General features: G+C 41.6%; 1 protein-coding gene across 1 annotated transcript; it reads right to left on the bottom strand.

Annotated features, from left to right (window-relative positions):
* Window positions 1–19422: 19422 nt before the first annotated feature.
* LOC138904599 (uncharacterized) lies at window positions 19423–20344 on the bottom strand. Its single transcript, XM_070193106.1, has 2 exons — window positions 20025–20344; window positions 19423–19939 (listed from the first exon to the last, which is right to left on the bottom strand). The coding sequence occupies exons 1-2, from the start codon at window positions 20342–20344 to the stop codon at window positions 19423–19425; spliced, it is 837 nt and encodes a 278-aa protein (XP_070049207.1).
* Between the last annotated feature and the right edge of the window lie 322 nt (window positions 20345–20666).

The raw sequence follows: 20666 nt of genomic DNA, 5'->3' as shown, positions 1-20666 counted from the left end.
GAAAGCAGTCATCGGGAATTCGAATTCATGAATCTTCAACTGATGATACCCTGACCTCAAATCAATCTTCGAGAACACTCTAGCACCCTGAAGCTGGTTAAATAAGTCATGAATGAGTGGCATTGGGTACCTTTTCTTGATTGTAAATTTGTTCAGCTGCCTATAGTCAATACACATCCTCATAGAGACGTCTTTCGTCTTCACAAATAGAACTGGAGCATCCCAAGGCGAGACACTGGGTCGGATTAAACACTTATCAACCTACTCCTGAAGTTGTTCCTTTTACTCATTTAATTCTGTGGGTGTCATATGATATGGTGGAATAGAAATGGGTTGAGTGCCCGGCACCAAGTCAATACCAAATTCAATATCCCTATCGAGCATCATGCCCGATAGGTCTACTGGAACACATATGGGAAATATCTCACCACCAGAACTGACTCAACGGTAGGAGTATTAGTACTGACATCCCACACAAAGGCTAGATATTCTCTACAAATAACTCACGTGTCAATAATTACAATCCACCAAGCGTAGTCACAAGCTCAATATCTCAATCCCCCGGGTATGGTCGCGGGCTATCAGTCCAAATCATATCACACAGAAAAACATATATACAAGATTACATGGTATGGTGTATGTAGGTTCAAAGTGAGCTATGATAACTAAAATTAGCAATTCCATCACAAAAACAACAGTTATCAAGTTGAATCATGAGACTGACCTCTATGTAACATCAAATATGGCTCAATTAGGTCACAACATGGTATAAATATGAGAAACATCACAACATATATGTTGACAATCTATTCAAGGAATTTCATAACCTAAGCACTACCCCTAGCATGGATAAACACCCTAGTGCATGCACATGGGCTCAGCCCCACACATGTGCACCACCCATAGCACATACATATCACAAATAACTCAGGCAACTAGTGCTTCAACCATATTTTGGTAAGATACATACCTCAATCAAGCAGCATCACTCCTCTAACAAGCCCATCCCGCGTGAATCAACCTCTGGACGACCCGAAGCTAGCCAAATTAACTTAATATAATCAATAAAAGCCATAAGAATTGATTCCAAATAATAAAGCTAAGATCTTTAACAAAAATTAAAAAGTCAACCCAAAAAGTCAACCCCAGGCTCGTGCCTCGGAATCCGAAAAAACTCACAAATTCCAAATACCCATTCGGTTAAGAGTCCAACCATACCAAATTCATCAAATTCCAACCACAAATCGTTCCTCAAATCATCAAATCTCACTCTCAAATTACATATTGCAAAAAACCCCAAAATCCCAGCTTAAATTCATGAATATTAGGTGTATTAATCAATCTGAAATCAATATCTATCATCAAAACTGATTAAATTTCAATTAGATCTTCAATTAGGAAAAGCACTCTAGAGATCGCCTTGGTCCGAGCTCCGCAAAAACAAAAAGGAGAAAAACACTCAAACTCTCGATATTATAGAGTCTACTAGAAAAATTGCATCTATGATCCATAACAACGCACCTGCGATATTGTATTTGCGGCCAAAATTACGCACATGTGAACTCCACTTATATCCAGACCTACCACTTCAGTGGACATTCTACCACACCTATGGAGCCCTTCCGCATCTACGGTCTATGCTGCTTCAGCCAAACTCTGCTTCTGTGGACCCCTCCTCGTATAAGCGCATCCACTTCTGCGGAATTCTATGAACCTCCCATGGCAAAGAAAACCTTGCACCTGTGCAACAAAAGTTGAACCTATGTCTCTGCATCTGCAGCAAATCCCACCGCATGTGCGAACGCACCAGAAGTCAAAAGCTTCAACAATAACACCAAGTCCCAAAATGGCCCGAGCTCTATCTAAAATACCCCCGAGGCCGCCACGAACCTGTCCAAACATACAAATCAATCCTAAAACATAACAAGAATCTTCTCGAGGCCTCAAATAAAATAAAACAACATCAAAACCTCAAATCACACCTCAGTTTAAGCCCAATGAACTTTCATCTTTTAAAACTCATGCCAAACCATATCAAATGAACTCTGAAGGACCTCAAATTTTACATGCAGGTCCCAAATGACACAGCAGACATATCCCAACTCTCGAAACCAAGATACGAACCTGATATCATCAATTTCAACTCTCGATCAAAACTATTAACCTTCCAAACATTTCATTTTCCAACTTTCGCCAAACGACACCAAATCAACCTACGGACCTCCAAATCAATATCCGGACATAGGACTGAGTCCAAAATTACCATATGAAACTATTGGAACCATCAAAGCCCCATTTCGGATTTATCTACGTAGAGGTCAAATGCTGGTAAACTCTTTCAACTTAAGCTTCCAAGCTTGGGACTAAGTGTTCCAATTCACTGCAAAACATCACCGAAGCCAAACCAACAGCCTAGCATGTCACAAAACCTAAAAAACACAGACGTAAAGTACCAAATAGGGGAACCTATACTAAAGTACTCAAAATAACAGCCCATGTCATTATATTCTCCTACTCTTAAACAAGCGTTCATCCTCAAACGAGTCTAGCATCATACCTGGAGTCTCAAAAAGGTGAGTATATCTACTATGCCTCTCCTGTTTAGTCTCCTAAGTAGCCTCCTACACTAGCTGACCTCTCTAATACACCTTCACTGATGCTATGTTCTTTGACATAAACTTCTGAAATGCCGATCCAAAATAGCCACCAGCTCCAAATCGTAAGTCAAATCTCTATCGAACTGCACTGTAGTGAAGTCCAAAATATGTGACGCATCACCCTAAAACTTTCGGAGCATCGAAACATGAAATATTGAGTGAACCCCTCATAGATTAGGTGTCAAGGCAGGTCTATAGGCCACCTCTCCCACTCTCTCAAGAACCTTTAAAGGTCCAATATACCTAGGGCTAAACTTGTCCTTATTCCCGGACCTCATCACACCCTTCATGGGTGAAACTTTAAGCAGAACCTTCTCCCCCACCATATATGCAACATTACAAGCCTTCATGTCATCATAACTCTTCTTCCTGTATTTAGCTATACGAAGCCATTCCTAAATCAACTTCACCTTCTCCGAAGCATCATGAATCAGGTCAATTCCTTACAGCCTAGCCTTCCCAGGCTCAAACGAAAGTTGTTGTTAGGCCTCCTTTATTAGGCCTTATAAGGAGCCATCTGGATACGCGACTGATAGTTGTTGTGGTAGGTGAACTCTATTAACAGAAGAAACTGATCCCATGAACTCCAAAGTTAATGACACAAGCACGTAACATGTCCTCCAAGATCTGAATAGTGTGCTCAGACTACCCGTCTGTCTAGAGATGAAATGCTATGCTTAACACGTTAAGTTCAGATCCTTTTGCTTGAACAAGTGATGTAGACTCATGTGATATGTGAACACGTTATAAGACATGCCATAAAGATAGTGCCTCAAAATCTTCAATACGTGAACAATAGCTGCGAACTCCAAATCATGTATAGGGTAGTTCTTCTCATGGGGCTTCAACTAACGTGAAGCATATGCAATAACTCTACCATCGTACATCAATACACATCCAATGCTAATCCGCAAAACATCACAATAAACCATAGAAGAACCCGATGATGAAGGGATTTACCCCTAAATAACTCCTACACCGGCACATGTAGTTTTAGGGTTAGGTTGTGTCAACCTACCCTTCCTCGGTGACTAACGATACTCCCAAAACCATTTTTGTCTTGCATACATAGAAAACAGAAATACAAATATATTCACCTCATAACCTTTCATACCATATATAGATTCATTAGTACTTTCAACTATTCACAACATCATTATTTCATTAGCTCTCTTGGCCACACATATAATTCTTCATTCATGGCACGGTGGTCGTATCTCGTATTCCACATTTTCATTTCTTTAGTGGAGCAAAATGACTAGCAGTTGAAGCACGAGTTAAAATCATAAATGAATGTTACACCACTTATTCTTGAAATACTTTTTCCCAAAAGGGCAATGCACAATTTTAACTTATGAGTATGTAAGAACTCAAATCATATTGGAGATGCTTATAAAAGAGAGCATGGTAATTTATGACTAAAACAGTGGTTCAAATCATAGGTATTAGTTGAAACAACCATCTTTTAACACGATATGAGTACATAAGACTTTAGGCAATTATATTTTCAGAGTGAATTTGGAATAGTTGATTCAAGGCTTATTTCAAAATCTTTCACACATCATTTCATCTCATTGGCACCATTGGCCACAAGTATAACTTTCATTATTGGCACGGTGGCCACACTTTATATCCCCAACTCACTTTTTTCCCTTTCAAGCATCTTTATAGTTTATCAACAATGAGAGCATTTGAAATCAAGTCCTTAAGTATAAATATGAGCATTTGGGGTATTAGGCGCATTGAGTATTCTTTCCAAGTTAAGCATAATGGACTTTCATTTGAAACATAAATTGAAGTTATAATGCTTTAACACATAAACCATACTTGAACACATTCCCTAAGGAGATCATGATGAGATAGGAGTAATTGGTACATGTTTTGAGTAAACACATCTTTTGACACGTTGATTACTCAGGATAATCAAATTTATTAGGAACACCTCGAAACATAGGAATTAGAAACCTGGGACAACCATACTTGAAACTTACGGAAACATCATGGAATTCAATTCTAAGAGAGATGTTTTAGCCAACATACCTTTCTAGAGCTTTTCTTAAGTTACTACAACATCCCAACACCTCTAGAAATATAAATCTATAGGAAGATAGCTAAAATCGGATAATAATTAGAAGGATTCTCATGACATCAGGCCGTGGTTGTGGTTCAGCCCAAGGTCAGGCCAGTTGCGTCAGAGGAGGAGAAGAAGAGGTTAGAGATGCTCTAGAAGTATCATCCTCCTCATTGCATCAATGGGCCTTCTGAGAATGCATAGGGTTTCTTAGACTAGTGTCACTATATTCTATACATTATTGCTTAGTGGAGTTGATTGGGGTCGACCTTACTACTTTCCAGCTGACGGGGCCGTCATATTGATGGTGGAAAAGTTTTGAGGAGAGTAGTCCATTTGGAGATGCACTACTCACTTGGGCTCAGTTCATTTATCTCATTTTGAGGGACTTCATTCTACAAACCCTCAGGTATGCGTTGCGCACCCAGTTCGAGCAGTTTCACCAGGGAAGTATGACCGTGACCGAGTATGCTATGAGGTTTACCGAGTTATCTCGTCATGCACATGCTTTGGTTTTCACTGTTAGAGAGAGAGTCTGCAGATTTATTGAGGGACTCGATTATAACCTCAAATTTGGGATAGAACGGGAGCTAGAGACTAGGACTCTATTCCACCAGTTTTGGAGATTAGTAGGAGGTTGAAGCATATCAATGGGTAGAAGAGTGGAGCGAGAGAGGCCAAGAGGCTTCAGGGTTTTGGAGGATTTAGCGGTTCCCATTGTTAAGCTACAAATTATTATTGAAGAGGCTTTATCAATCGACCAGTTCAGTCTTCACTTTAGGTTACATGTAGTGCTCTAGCTAGTAACGCACCTTAAGGTACTCATTTTGGACAGCCATCCTCTAGTGCACCTTTTGCACCGGGTTCCTATAGCAGTTATTTTATTCGTCCGAGGCAGACTCAATACCTGCGGCCATGCCTGCAAAGGAGTTGTTTCGAGTATCGTTATACAAGGCATATGGTGAGGGATTGTCTCAGACATCGAAGGGGTGGACCTCTCAGGGTAATCAGGCTATGGTAGAGGTAGAGAACATGTGGGTAGAGAACATCTTAGAGGGGGAGGTCAGGTCCATTTTTATGCTTTCCCTAATAGGACTGAGGTTGTTGCATTAGATGTTGTCAACCATTAGTTTTATTTGCTCCGAGTTCCATTTATTTGTATGTGTCATCCTATTTTGATTCATATTTTGGGTGTCTCGTGATTCTTTGAGTACACTTATTTATGTGTCTATACCTGTTGGGGTTTCTATTATGGTATACCGTACATATCGCTCTTGTCTGGTCACTATCGGGCTATAAGAGGATTGACCTTCTGTTACTCAATATGGTAGATTTTGATGTGATTTTGGGTATGGATTGATTGTCACCAAATCACACTATTCTTTATTGTCACACTAATACCGTGACGTTAGCTATGCCGGGGTTGCCGAGGATGGAGTTGAGAGGTGCATTGGGTCATGTACCTAGTAGTGTAGTATCTTTTTCTAAAGGCACAGCAGATGGTGGAAAAGGGGTGCCTGGAATACTTAGCCTTTGCGAGGGATGTTAGTGCTGATACTCCTACCGTTGAGTCAGTTGTGGTAGTGAGCGAGTTTCAAGATATATTTCTAGTAGACCTATCGGGCATGCCACCCGAAAGGGATATTGGTTTTTGTATTGACCTTGTGTTGGGCACTCAGCCCATCTCTATTCCACTTTATCGCATGGCACCAATGGAGTTGAAGGAATAGAAGGACCAACTTCAATAGAATAAACTTGATAAGGATTTCATAAAACCGAGTGTATGACCTTGGGGTGCCCCAGTTTTATTTGTGAAGAAGAAAGGCGGCTCTCTGAGGATGTGTATTGACTATAGGCGGCTGAACAAGGTTTTGGTTAAGAATAAGTACCTACCACCACGTGTTGATGATTTATTTGATTAACTTCACAGTGCTAGGGTATTCTCAAAGATTGATTTGAGATCGGGGTACCATCAATTGACGATCCGAACGTCGGATATATCGAATACGGCTTCCAAGGCCTGCTATGGTCACTAGGAGTTCTTTGTGATGTCTTTCGGGCTGACCAATGCCCCCAACAACTTTTATGCACTCGATGAAAAAAGTGTTCCACTCGTATCTCGATTCTTTCATCATTGTATTTATTGATGATATACTGTTGTATTCCCTCATCCGAGAGGAGCATGAGTAACGCTTAAGGATCGTGCTCCAGACTTTGAGGGAGAAGAAGCTATATTCCAAATTATACAAGTTCGAGGTTTGGCTAGATTGGGTGGAGATCTTGGGTCACGTGGTATCTAGTGTGGGGATTAAGGTGGATATGAAGAAGATTAAGGCAGTTCAAAGTTGGCTCAGACTATCTACTTCTCCAAATTTTTCTAGGTTTTGCTAGGTATTATTGTTGTTTCGTGGAAGGGTTTTCATCCATTGCAGCTCCTTTGACCAGATTGACTCAGAATGGGGCCCTATTCAGGTGGTGAGACGAGAGTGAGGAGAGCTTTCAGAAGCTCAAGACTACTCAAACTACAGCTCCAGTTCTGGTTTTACCTTCAGCATTGGGTTCTTATGCAATATATTACGAGTTTAAGCCTTACGAGAATAACTACTGGATGCACGATTTTGAGTTAGCATCCATTGTTCACGCACTTATGATTTGGAGGCACTATCTTTACGGTGTGTCATTTAGGGTGTTCACGGATCACAGGATACTATATCACTTATTCAAATAAAAAGGATCTGAACCTGACGCAACAGAGGTGGTTATAGCTACTAAAGGACTATGATATCACCATTCTTTATCATCCCTAAAAGGCTAATTTGGTGGCTGATGCTTTGAGTAGGAAGGCTGAGAGCATGGGGAGTCTTGCTTTTATTCCAGTTAGGGAGTGATCGTTAGCTTTGGATATTAGATCTTTGGCCAATAGATTCGTGAGGTTTGATATTTTAGAGCCTAGACGTGTTCTTGCTTGTGTTGTGTCATGATCGTTTTTGTTTGAGTGTTTTAAGGCACGTTAGTATGATGATCCCTAGTTGCTTGTCCTTAAGGACACGATGCAACACGATGATGCTAAGGAGGTGACTATTAGTGATGATTTGGTATTGAGACTTCAAGGCCGAATTTGTATGCCCAATGTGGATGGGTTGCCGGAGCGGATTCTAGTAGAGGCCCATAGTTCGCGATAATCCATTCATCTAGGTGCGATGAAGATTTAGCATGATTTGAAGCAGCACTACTGGTGTAGAAGAATGAAGAAAGATGTTGTGGAGTATGTGGCTTGCGGTTTGAACTGTCAGCAGGTTAAGTACCAACATCAGAGACCAGATGGTTTACTTTAGAGGATATTACGGAGTGGAAGTGGGAGTGTATCACTATAGATTTTGTGGTTTGACTTTCGCATACCTTGAGGAAATTTGATGAAGGTGAGTATGACATTTCATACCTAGATGCATCGATGGCTCATGGGACCAGTTCATACCGCTAGCAGAGTTCGCCTACAACAACTATCAATCGAGCATCTAGATGGCTCCGTACGAGGTCTAATATGGGAGGCGATGTGGTTCTTTGTTATGTTTGTTTGAGCCTGGGGAGGCTAGGTTGATGGGCACTGATTTGGTCCGTGATGCTTTGGAGAAGGTGAAGTTGGTTCAAAAGCGGCATCATATATCGTAGTCTAAGAAAAAGAGTTATATCGATATGAGGGCTCGTGATGTATCATTCATGGTGGGTAAGAAGTTTCTACTCAGAGTTTCTCCCATAGAAGGTTTGATGAGGTTCGGTAAGAAGGGCAACTTGAGCCCTCGGTATATTGGTCCTTTTGAGATACTTGAGAGAGTGGGTAAGGTGGCCTACAGACTTGCATTACCACCCGGTTTATCGAGAGTTCACCTGGTTTTCTGTGTTTCCATGCTCCGGAAGTACTATGGAGATCCGTCACATGTGTTAAATTTTAGCTCAGTCCAACTAGTCAAGGATTTGACCTATGTTGAGGAGCCAGTGGACCTATGAAGGTTCAATTGAGAGGTCAACCGGTCGAGAAGGCGACTTGGGAGACCGACCATGATATTTGTTTTTGTTATCCTCATTTTTTGGCGTTTCAAGTATGTCTCTATACTTGTTGGAGGATGAACGTTTGTTTAAAAGGGGGAGAATGTAATGACTCGACCGACTGTTTTGTGTATTTGATCCCGTTTTTCCTTTTTGAAGCTTCCCGTATATGTATTTGTGGTTTCATGACTTGTAGGGATAGTTGATCGGGTTTTGCAAAGGTTTTGGGTTGATTTGGAATGCTTGGTTCTTAGTTTGGAGCCTTAGGTTAAGAGTGTTGACCGAGGTTTGACTGTTGTGAAAATGACCACGTAATGGTATTTTGATGGTTCCAGTAGGTTCTTATGGTGATTTTGGACTTAGGCACATGCTCAGAATTGGATTTGGAGGTTCCTATGTTGAATTGGCTCTTCTTGCCGAAAGTTAGCAATTTGTAAGCTTAGAAATTTCATATGTTTGACTATAGGTTGACTTTTGGCTATCGGGTTTGGATTTTACTTTCGATACATGGATTATGTCCGTTTTGGTATTTTGAACTTGTGTGTAATGTTTGGTGCCATTCAGAGTTGGTTTGATAGGAATCGGATGCTTGGCTGTGATTTTAGCGATTCTTGATTTTCATCTTGAATTCAATATGTTTTGTTGTCCGACTCGTGGTTTTGGATGTTATTTTGGTGTTTTGAGTTTGCGATAAGATTATGAGAAGGATCGTATGATGTTTCTAGACTTGTGTGGATGTTTGGTGTGGAGCCCCGGGGGCTCGGGTAAGTTTCAAACATGTTTCAGATTGGTTTGGACTTGATTCATGATTGCTTGTATGCTAGTGCTGCAGTTATAGCAAATGCGAGCACCAGTTCGCATTTTCAAATACCCCATTTGCAAAGTAACAATCGCATTTGCGAAGGGGGCAGTGGATGGAATGCTTTGCATTTGCAAAGCAAGCCTCGCAAATGTGAAGTGGGTGGGGCTGGGAGCAGGTCGCTTTTGCGAAGGTGTATTTCATCGCATATGCTAAGTGAGTGTCACTTTTGCAACATTCTCTGGAATTTTGGGGATTTTGTATTATGTTTTGAAAAATAAAAATTTGAGATTTGTGGGTCGAATTAGACTCGGATTTGAAAACAAAACACATATATGGACTTTTGGTATTATGGGTAGTCGAGATAATGTTAATGTGCATTCCGTTGTTAATGGTATTCCATTATGACTAGATTTGGCATTCCATTGTTAATGTGCATACGGCCACATAAGAGTTGCTTGTGGGTGATAGTTATGAGATATATCGCGGGTGATTCTTGTTATTGTTTATATGTTGGAACCGAGGGTTGATGTTTTGATCAAATTCTTGTTTTTATTAAATGACTTTCCCTTGTGTTTTATGAGTCATTGGTGGATTCCAATATGTTATCACATGCCCTGGTCCCATTGATATGTTGTTGTCAAAGGCGTATTTTCTTACATTGACTTGTTGTTAAACATTCGTCGAGGTGGTTAATATTTGTTTTGTTATATTTTTCATTGTCAGTTTTACTTTGATATCTTGCACATGTTATTTTTACTAGTGAGTGTCTTTACTTTAACCGAGGTTAGTCTTGACACTTACTGGGTATAGATTGTGGTGTACTCATACTACGCTTCTGCATATATTTGTGCAGATACATGTATATCGAATCATGCTTGACACTAGAGAGTCGAGCCAGAGCTGCAGAGACTTCAAGGTATACATGTTGTTCCGCTCACAGGCATCGAAGTAACCTTCTGTTGATTCATTACTACTTTTTATTGTATCCCAAACAATGTTGTATTTTGAGACTTCTTGTACACTCTTTGTAAGGCTTATGCCTCAGTATTAGTGTGTTTTGGAATTTGACTATTGTCTTTCTGTTTTTGGTTATGTTATGGTACTTTTTCAGCTTTCATTAATATTTGAGTTGCTATTAATTTGTTGATCTTGTTATGTGATAGGCTTACCTAGTCTTATGAACTAGGTGCCATCATGACCCTTAAGGTGGGATTTTTGGGTCGTGAGAGCGTAACGACCCGGCCGCTCGTTTTGAGTGTATTAGCCCCGATCCCCTATTTACTGCTTTCCCCGTATCTTTTTCTGCTTATGTGACTTGCTGGGATGTCTTATTTTTGGTTTCTGAGTGTTTTGGGACACTTAGTCCCTAAAACGAAAGCTTAAGTCTTATGATTTTGACTGTAGTTAGAACTGTGTGAAGACGACTCTGGAATGGAGTTCCGTCAGTTTCGTTAGCTCCGTTGGGTATTTTGGACTTAGGAGCGTGTCCGGACTATGAATTTAGGTGCCAAAATGGTCCAAAAGTGGGCTGATTAGGACCTTCTTCAAAGGATGTCTCTTGGGATCCAATACTCCTCTTCTTGGACATAAATTTGGGCCATAAAACAATTGTAACACCTAGACAATTCATATCCTTTATCCCTGAGCTCCTTCTCCCAATTAACAACTTCTTTATTTGCACTTGGAGTCTAATGACCTTGTTTTACAACTCTATAGCTTGACATCTTGTTAAAGGCCCTCTTTGAGATTCCTGAGCTTTATCCTTGTCCTTAAATACATTTGAGCTTCCTAGGAAGCTATCATCATACCTTTGCCGCCCGCACATCAGAGTAGCGAGTATGTGTTGATCAGGTTCCGAGAGTTATGCTAGCACAACTTGTTAATTAGGTTTAGCATGAGCTCAGGCTAGAGGTATCTGAGGAGGAGCAACTAAGACTTGAGATGTTCAAGAATATCACCCTCTTACTTACGATGGTGCACTTACTAAGGATGCACATGGTTTTCAAGACAAGTGCCATCGTATTCTGCACATCATGGGTGTTGTGGAGATGAGCGGAGTCGCGTTTACTATATTTTAGCTATTAGGAGTAGCATATAGGTGGTGGAAGGCTTACGAGGAGGGTAGTCCAACTGACGCAACCCCACTCAATTGGGCTCAATTTCTAGAGATGTTTTTTAGAGAGTTTGTTCCCTGGGCCCTTCGGGATGCATGGCGCACAGTGTTTGAGCAGCTGCGTTAGGGGACTGTGTCAGTGTCAGAGTATTCCCTTAGATTCAGTGAGTTGTCCCAATATGCGCCTACTTTGGTTGCTACAATCAGAGATCGATTTTGCAGATTCAATAAAGGACTCAGTTATGGTATTAGATTTTGCATGACTCGGGAGTTGGAGACAGATACTCTATTTCAGCAGGTTGTGGAGAACGCTTGAAGGTTTGAGGGTATGCGAGGCCAAGAGAGGGAGGACATGGAGTCTAAGAGGTCTTGTGGACCAAGAGGATCTACTGATCCATATTTTGGAGGCAGGGTGCATCATGGTAGAGGTTTTGTGGGTCAGCCAGTTCAATCTGCACTTCAGGTTTGACGTGGTGCTATAGATATCCATAGTTCTCGGAGTACCCGTTTAGGACAGCCTCCACAGCCATGTAAGGGGAGAGGTTGCTTTAAGTGTGGGGATACTAGGCACATGGTGAGGTATTGTCCCATACTCCAGGCTGGTGCACCACAATAGAGTATTCAAGCTATGGGCTCTACTCCAGTTACTGCTATACCTTCTTCGCCAGCTAGATTTTGAGGTCAGACGGGTAAAGATCGTCCTAGAGGGGGAGGCCAGGCCCATTGTTATGTTTTTCCTGGTTGGACTGAGGGTGGTGTACTAGATGATGTCGTTACATGTATTGTTTCGGTTGGTTATAGAGACGAATTAGTATTCTTCGGTCTGCTTCCATCTATTGGTAAGATGCATCCTACCTTGCTTCATATATAGATGTGTTTCGTGATTCTATAGCGGTAGCTGATCTGTGCCAAACCTACACCACAATTGAGTAGCGAGGCGGTCGATGCAATAATAAACCCAACAAAGGTCGGGATCGAATCCACAGGAGTTAGAATATGGGATTAGGCGTATATCTAAGTTAATTGCATGTTTTGGCTTTAATTGCACTTCCACAAACTTGATTGGTTTTTCTATTTCTAACTTTACTCTAAAGATTGCAATAATTGAAATTAAGGACAATATTTTTGTTGTTGTTTTTCAAATGTTTAAAGAGACTAGGGTAGTGACTTCTACCTAGTGGGATATCTAATGGGTAGCAAAATCCAGGGCAAGCTTGATTAGTTGGGATTGTAATATAGCTATCACACCCAGATACTCACTCTATACCTCTCCGTAGTTTGAGTGATTTTACCCAATTTGGCTTTCCCAAGTCTAAATGGGTATTCATGCAAATCAGGTGATATTGGCTCAAGTTGGGTATTACTAACTCTAGGTTTAACCTTTTAATTGGGGCTATCAATTTCTTGAGTTCACCCCAATTCCTTGTTAACCTAGTTTTCCTAGACTTAGTCCCTCTTTCTCAAGTAGAGTCTAAGTCATAAAGGCATGAATCAATGTTGGCAACCATTAATTCTTGAGTTCTAGCAAGAACTAGGCTAAATATCACTAACCTATTCACATTCAAGCCTAAAATCAAATACCCATTAAATACCCACTTAGATACTCATGGAAATAACAAAAATTAAAGATGAAATGAAGATAAAATCCATAATATTAATTTGTGGACTGAAAATCTAATGTTAAAAAGTGAGTCTCATACAAAAACTCCAAAAATAGAAAACTCAGCCGTATACAAAACATAACATAACCTAAAAATGACAAAAAGTTCTATTTATACTAAGCTGAAAATATCTGACAAAAATGCCGCTGCATAATTCTGATGCGGTCCGCGTTCTTCTCTTTGGGATCTGGGTTGAGTTGAACTTTCGCGGACCGCATAATTCTAAGTGCGGCCACGCTCCAGATTATGCGACCGTATAAAAGTGGAGCGGTACGCACTTGCTTGAGTTTTGCTTGAAATCAACTCTCTGGTTCTTCATTTCGCGGACCGCCTAATTTCGATCGCGACTGCACAAGGGATTCCGCGGCCGCACAATTCTGGTGCGGTCCACACTTCTCTTTTTTGCTCAAGTTGTCAAATCTCTAAATCTCAGTCATCGCGGTCTGCGTAATTTCAATCGCGGCCGCATAGGGACTTTCGCGGCTGCACATTTCTGGTGCGGTCTGCGCTCATCATTTAGCCCAAAAATCACTCTCTGGATCTCCCTCTCGCGGACCACATAATTTTGACCGTGACCGCATCATGGCTTTCGCGGCCACACAATATTTGTCCGGTTCGCGTTTCAGACCTCTTTGCTCAGCCTTGGTTTTTGTTCAACGTTTGACTCCTTTGTGAGTTGATTTTGATTCCTTTGGCTCATTTTGAACAATTCCTGCAAGCAAGCATATTTCATTAGTTTCCGGGAATACCTCCAAGCATTTTTGGCCTAAAACACAAGTAAAAGAGAGAAAATGATAGGTTAAAATCCCTTCTTATCAACTCCCCCAAACTTAAGCTTTTGCTTGTCCTCAAGCAAATAAGGTAATTCCCGCCTCCACTAGAAACAAAAGGGTATTTCAGCTGGCCTAAGGTGAATCAATCATGCATCGATTGGGACTAACAATTACCCTAAACACAAATGAGTTATCAACAACACCATGTTTTGACCTTTTAAGGACCATAGTTCTAATGTGACACTAGAGCATCAAGGGTTGACTTAATTCACCAAGGAAGCTCGCTCTATCACATTGGTAATTGTGGAACCCAAACTCCTCCTCCTCTAGTCTCCATGAGCAAATCTCACTTTAGAATGTAACACTCAAAACAAGGATTGTGAAGAAGTGCGGTCATCTCTCTCAAAAGAAATGTCACAAGTTCGGCTCTAAGTATCATAAGCTTGCCCCTTATGTAAATCACCACTAATGTAAGCTCACTCAACTTGAAATCATATAGGGATTTTGCGGGAATTTAATGAAGGCTTTTGGATCAAGGTAGGACTTATCGGCATATGATGGTTTCATCTTTCCTTAAGCACTCCATTTCCTCTTTTTGTCTCATACATTCTTGACTCTTTGAGTCATTTTCTTCTTCCTTAGGGAAACTAGAGAGACGTAATGTCACTCTTTGTTGCTCATGAAAATCATTTTTCTCCTCTAATCACTCCATGCCTTTCATCATAGCTTTTTTGAATCACTTCAACTTTCTACTTTATTCCCCGTCTTTCACTCCACGCCTTTCATCATTGCTTACTTTGAATACATTTCATCTTTGTACATTTTATCACTTTCACATTCCTCGTCTCTCCCCCAAACTTATGCTTTTTCCAATTGTATCAAGAATGCTAAGGAAAGATCGGGTGCCAAGAAAGAGTCATTATAAAACGGATAAAGGCTTGTAACATGGCTATTGAATAAAAAAGGCTTCGGCTCAAAAGGGTTGACTAGGGATGTCACATTGGTAGGCTATGGAATCTTTCAAGTTTCCAATTGGATCAAGTAGAGCCTACAATCATTTCTCAAGTCGAACTACACTTAGAAGTTTGCCTAGAAAAACATTCAGGACAAGTTCTAGACTTATTGGCACGGAACTTGGACTTGCAATTCAATACCTCACCTCTCAAGCTGCTGGATTGTTAAAGAGAACAGAGTCGAGGGCCCACAACAACCCTAACTAAGATTGAAAATCACAAATGGCTCAAAGAAACTACTCGATGATTGTTTTAGTCAACACAAAAGTCTAAAGATCACAACTGGAGCTATTCTTTGCCAATCAACTTGTTTCTAACCATAAGGTCGAAGGTAAATGTGCTAGTACCAAGTAAAGCCTGCTTGAGACACTTTTATTCATTACTACTATATATACAAAAACATAAATAAAATTTACTCAATCCATTAAGATGGTTGTCACGCCATCCATCGTTGGGAAGAGCCATCCGGTTCACACAACATCCACTTTTGGAAATGACCATGGCATTAAGAAAACCAAAGGCTTATTGTTCACACAAAACATAAAAAGAAGCAAACAACTTAAAAAGAAGCTACTAAAGTAAATAATAAGCTATGCTACTAAGGAAAAATGACGAAAGAAGTTATGAAGTAAACTACGGAAAGTAGACTGAATATGTACAAAATGAAGTAAAGTGAATATATACATAATGGAAATCAATATATACATACCAAAAGTGAAAATAAAGATAAATAAAGATAAAGAAAAATAGTATAATGGTTATTACATACCAAATTTCATAAAATCCAAATGGACCACCCCCCGAAAGAAAAATAGCATTGTCCTCAATGCTCATAACAAATAAGAACAGGGAGAAAGGGTAGAGAGTAGAGAAAACTCCCTATGTGGTTTCTGTCTGCATCGGGTCATCATCATGGACGGGGTCATCAGCACCCTCTATATCCTCTAACTAGATCTCCACATCCTCTGATTGGGTGACTACGGGGTTGCTGAGCATCTAAATCAGCTCTTCAACAATGCATAAAGTGGCAGCCGGATCCTCAGCCTGGCTGGCTGCTGCCTTTGATACCTCGAGCACTGCTTTATGTGCTACTGGGGTTGTCTCCTCCATGAGCAGGTCCAGTGGAATATCACCAGCATAAGCAATCTTTTGAACCTCTTTGCTCAACTTCTCCACCGACTCCTTAGATGCTTGAGTCTTCGCATCTTCTTCACCTGTTTCCCCAAATCCTTGATAATCCTCCCCTGCGTATTAAGAGTCTCCCGAATCTTTTTCTGGTCATCCAAAATCTTCCTCTGGTTGTCCAGAATCTTCTTCAAAGAGTCCTCCACTGATGGAGGTACCTGAATCTCTGATGGGGCTGAAGACTGTGCTGCCACTACACTGGATATGGCAGTCAGCTTTGTGGTAGCTGCCTGTATCCAGTTGTTGAGACTGGATAGTGTATGTAAAACCCACAGTGCAGTCTGAGGGTAGGTAGAAGATATGGGCACTGACAGTGGCACTGAGAGGGATGGTCCGGAGGAAGGAGGAGGCATGGCTGCTGCTCCGGCAGAAGTACCGACTGATGTGGAGGGCTCGGCAACTAACCCGGTGGCCATTACCCCTGGCTCTTCAGACTGGCCGGTGGAGGTAGTGGCTTTACCCTTGAATTTAGGGTTGTTCGCTCCTTGGATGTGGTGCCATGAGAAAGGCTTTTTATCCTTCACCTGCGCATCAAAATGTCTCAGCTCTACCCCTTGGTCTTGGAAATACTCTGTGAGGAAGTTGGGGTAGGGATATGATCTTTCTTCTTTCTGGACTGCATTGGAGATATTGTAGGACATCAAGTTTCCTACATTAATAGGATAGCCTACCATGATTGAAGCTATCAATACTGCCCGGTGGAGTGGAATGATATTCTCATGTTGGCACAGGTCAAGACGGCTGCACACGAATGTTGCCCACCCTTTTGCTTCAAAGTTAAGGGTGGCTCTGACAATTTGAACTCCTACTGTGAGCCATGCAGGTGTTGTTCCTGGAAAAGCAAGTATCTCAGCTAGCCATAGGCGAACTGCATCACCCAAGGCTAGCTTCTCCAGGTATTGCACTGCCTCGACATCCTCAAACCCTACATATGTGTTTAGTGAGTGTCCATCAAACCGGATTTTCAAGTTCCGAACTTTCGTTACCTTTGTACCCTTTTTGATGTGAGCAACATTGGCATAAAATTCCTTGAAAAGGTATTCATTTGCATCATGCATCCGGCAGGTGAACCATTTCCATCATTTTCTCTCTGTAAATTGTTTTAGGACATTCAGATTGTGATGGCTTAGGTTTTTGGTTATGAATTGTCGCTCAAGAGTGAGGGACCTTTGGGGCCACCATTCCCGAAATTTTCCATACGCCTTCTCACTTGCAAACCTATCAGCCCACACCTCCGGCTTCTTTGATCTAGCCAGGCCTCCCACAATTGTGTCACCCCCTCTCCCGTCATCCGGAACCTCAACATCATCATCTAAAATAATTGGAGTAGCTGTCGTGGAAGGTGTTGTAGCAGGTGGGGAAGATGGTGAAGATGCCTGACTACCTCCCTTTGAGCCATCAGAAGAACTAGAGGAGGAGGTAGGTTCATCGACTAAACGGAGCCTATCGGGGAATTGTTGTGATTGTGCCCCCGGTTGTGGTTGTATAGAATCCCCCTCAGACGTTTCCCGGGATGGGAGGTATTCACTGGTGTCTGAGGATTCCGGAGGTGGTCTACTGAGAGTAATCATTTTTCCCAAGACGTTCTGGATTGATAGTGGCATGTTAGGTTTTACTCTACCCCGCCCTCGGGAGGATTCTGCCTTCCTTTTGGAAGTATCACCTCGACCACGTGAACGCACCATTGTCTGCAACAAACAAGTAGTGAAAGTCAGTTAGAATTGGGGTTCAACATGTGTTATTGAATTACAGTTGGAAAGAAAGACACTGCTTCTCCAAACAGGGCAGCGTGGACTGCACAAAATTGAGTGCGGCCGTGGACTGCACATAAATGAGAGCGGCCGCGACAGCCCATCACGGACCGCACAAAATTGAGAGCGATCGCTGAGATCCCGGGTTCAAACTACTGATTCTCTTAAGTTACCTCAGTACGGACCGTATACTTTTGAGTGCGGCCACGAAAAATTATTGCGGACCGCACAAAATTGAGTGCGGCCGCATAATCGATTTGTTGGGTCTCTGAAGTTTAATTATGCGGACCGCACAAAATTGAGTGCGGCCGCGAAAACCAACCACGGACCGCACAAAATTGAGTGCGGCTGCACAAAATTAGCAATGACAAGTGCCTTCAACCTAGGGTATCGCGGACCACACAATTTTGTATGCCGCCGCATACCCTAGCGCAGGCCGCACAAAAATGTATGCGGCCACGAAATTCAAATCAGAGCGGCACTAAGTACGATTAATACTAGGGTTTTCTCTAATTAGGAATGATTTGTGGCAATTAAACAATAAAAGCTACTAACCCCAGACCCCATTATGCATTCAAACACAACCCAGATGCTTCTAATCAAGAAACTAAGCATCAATTCGACATTTTTGGCATGAATATAACCCTAGATAAAAAGAAAACTACAACAAAGAGAAAAGAAAACAAAACAAAATGAAATTAATTCATTGAAATTAACATACCAGTAATGAAATGTAGTAGGAAATCAACAATTGATGAATATGGGATGAGATTGAAAACAAGAAATAGTGCACTGCTTTAGTCTAGTTTGAGACGTCAGAGTGTGTAAAGTGTGAATAGTCTCAAAAAGTCCTATTTATACTCGACCATGTTCGCCCACCGACTTACCTGAGTGCGGCGGCATAATTTTGGTGCGGTCCGCACTCTTTACCTTTTCTAACTCAGCAGCGGATTCAGTAGCGCGGGCCGCATAAAAAGGGCCGCGACCGCACAATCAGTGCAGTCCGCAAAATTTTGATCACGGCCGCGAATCCTTAAGGAATTTTGTTAGGCCAAACTTCAGAGAGTTGGCATTTTCCATCTTCAAGCCGTGCGACTACACATAAAATTGTGCGGCCACGAAGGGCTTGTGCGGCCGCATAATTCTGGCACGGTCCACACAATTTCACCACTTGGCCAATTTTTGTCTTGTAAAAATTTTACACTGCACACCCAATTCCTGCATACACTTCACAACCAGTTAGTCCAAAACAATTCCTAATCTAACAAGAAGATCAGAAGAAAACAAACACATGGGTTTCCTCACAGGAAGCGCTTGGTTTAACGTCGTGACACGACGCATGTTATCATCATTCAATTGAAATGGAACAATGCCAGAACATGGGCATCATCAACCTTACCAAGGTGGTGCTTCACCTGGTGCCCATTGACTCTAAAGATCTCACCATTCTTATTTTTCAAAACAAGAGCACCAAGAGGAGTCACATGTACCACTTCAAAAGGACCACTCCACTTTGATTTAAGCTTTCCCGGAAACATACGTAGCTGAGAGTTGAATAAAATAACAAGGTCACCTTCTTTGAATTCTTTATTTCGGATATACTTATCATATAGGTACTTCATCTTTTCCTTATACAAGGATGAACTAGAGTAAGAATGGAAACGGAACTCATCAAGTTCTTCCAATTGCTCCACCCGAAGATTGGCAGCTACATCCCACTCAAGGTTCAATTTCTTCAACGCCCACATGGCCTTATGCTCTAATTCTACCGGGAGGTGACATGCTTTCCCAAACACCAACCGATATGGATACATACCAATTGGAGTCTTGTAAGTTGTTCTATAGGCCCAAAGAGCATCGTCAAGTTTCCTTGACCAATCAGTCCGATTGCATTGACAGTCTTGGATAGAATACTCTTGATCTCCCTGTTGGAGACTTCAACCTGTCCACTTGCCTGGGGGTGATAGGGGTTGACACTTTGTGAGTGACACCATACATAGAGAGTAAAGTGTCAAAGGCTTTATTGCAAAAATATGAAGGGCCATCACTAATGATGGCCCTTGGAGTACCAAACCTTGTGAATATGTTCTTCTTCAAGAAAGCTAACACACTCCGAGCTTCATTATTGGGAAAAGCCACGGCTTCAACCCATTTGGACACGTAATCCCCAGCTACCAATATATAGGTGTTTTCACATGAGCTCACAAATGGACCCATAAAGTCAATGCCCCAAACATCAAAAATATCAATCTCCAGGATGGCGATGAGAGGCATCTCATATTTCTTGGAGATCCCACCGGCCCTTTGACAATCATCACAATGCTTAACGAGCTCGCTACCTTTATAGTAGTTCTCGCCCCACCATGGTGACCACCATAGGGCGAAGAGTAGCAACCTTAAAGAATACCCAATTGTTCTTCTTTAGGTACACATCTTCAGATAACACCATCAGTACAAATTTTGAAGAGATATGGCTCATCCCAATAGTAGTCCAGGCAGTCCCGTTTGAGCTTCTTCCTTTGCTTTGAGGAGAACTCATTCGGAATAATGCCACTCACAAGATAGTTGGCCACATCGGCAAACCATGGCATCCCAG

The sequence above is a fragment of the Nicotiana tomentosiformis genome, chromosome 2 (genome assembly GCF_000390325.3).
Source record: "Nicotiana tomentosiformis chromosome 2, ASM39032v3, whole genome shotgun sequence".
NCBI lineage: Eukaryota > Viridiplantae > Streptophyta > Magnoliopsida > Solanales > Solanaceae > Nicotiana > Nicotiana tomentosiformis.
The sequence above is the reverse complement of the archived record's forward strand: the minus strand, read 5'-3'. Positions and strand labels throughout refer to the sequence as shown.

Bases quoted from the DNA above. Each gene is read 5' to 3' on its own strand.
- LOC138904599 (XM_070193106.1), bottom strand. From the start codon at position 20,344: ATGCCTCTCATCGCCATCCTGGAGATTGATATTTTTGATGTTTGGGGC. The intron at 19,940-20,024 runs GCAAGTGGACAG...TGATTGGTCAAG, and splicing joins TCAACCCCTATCACCCCCAG to GAAACTTGACGATGCTCTTT.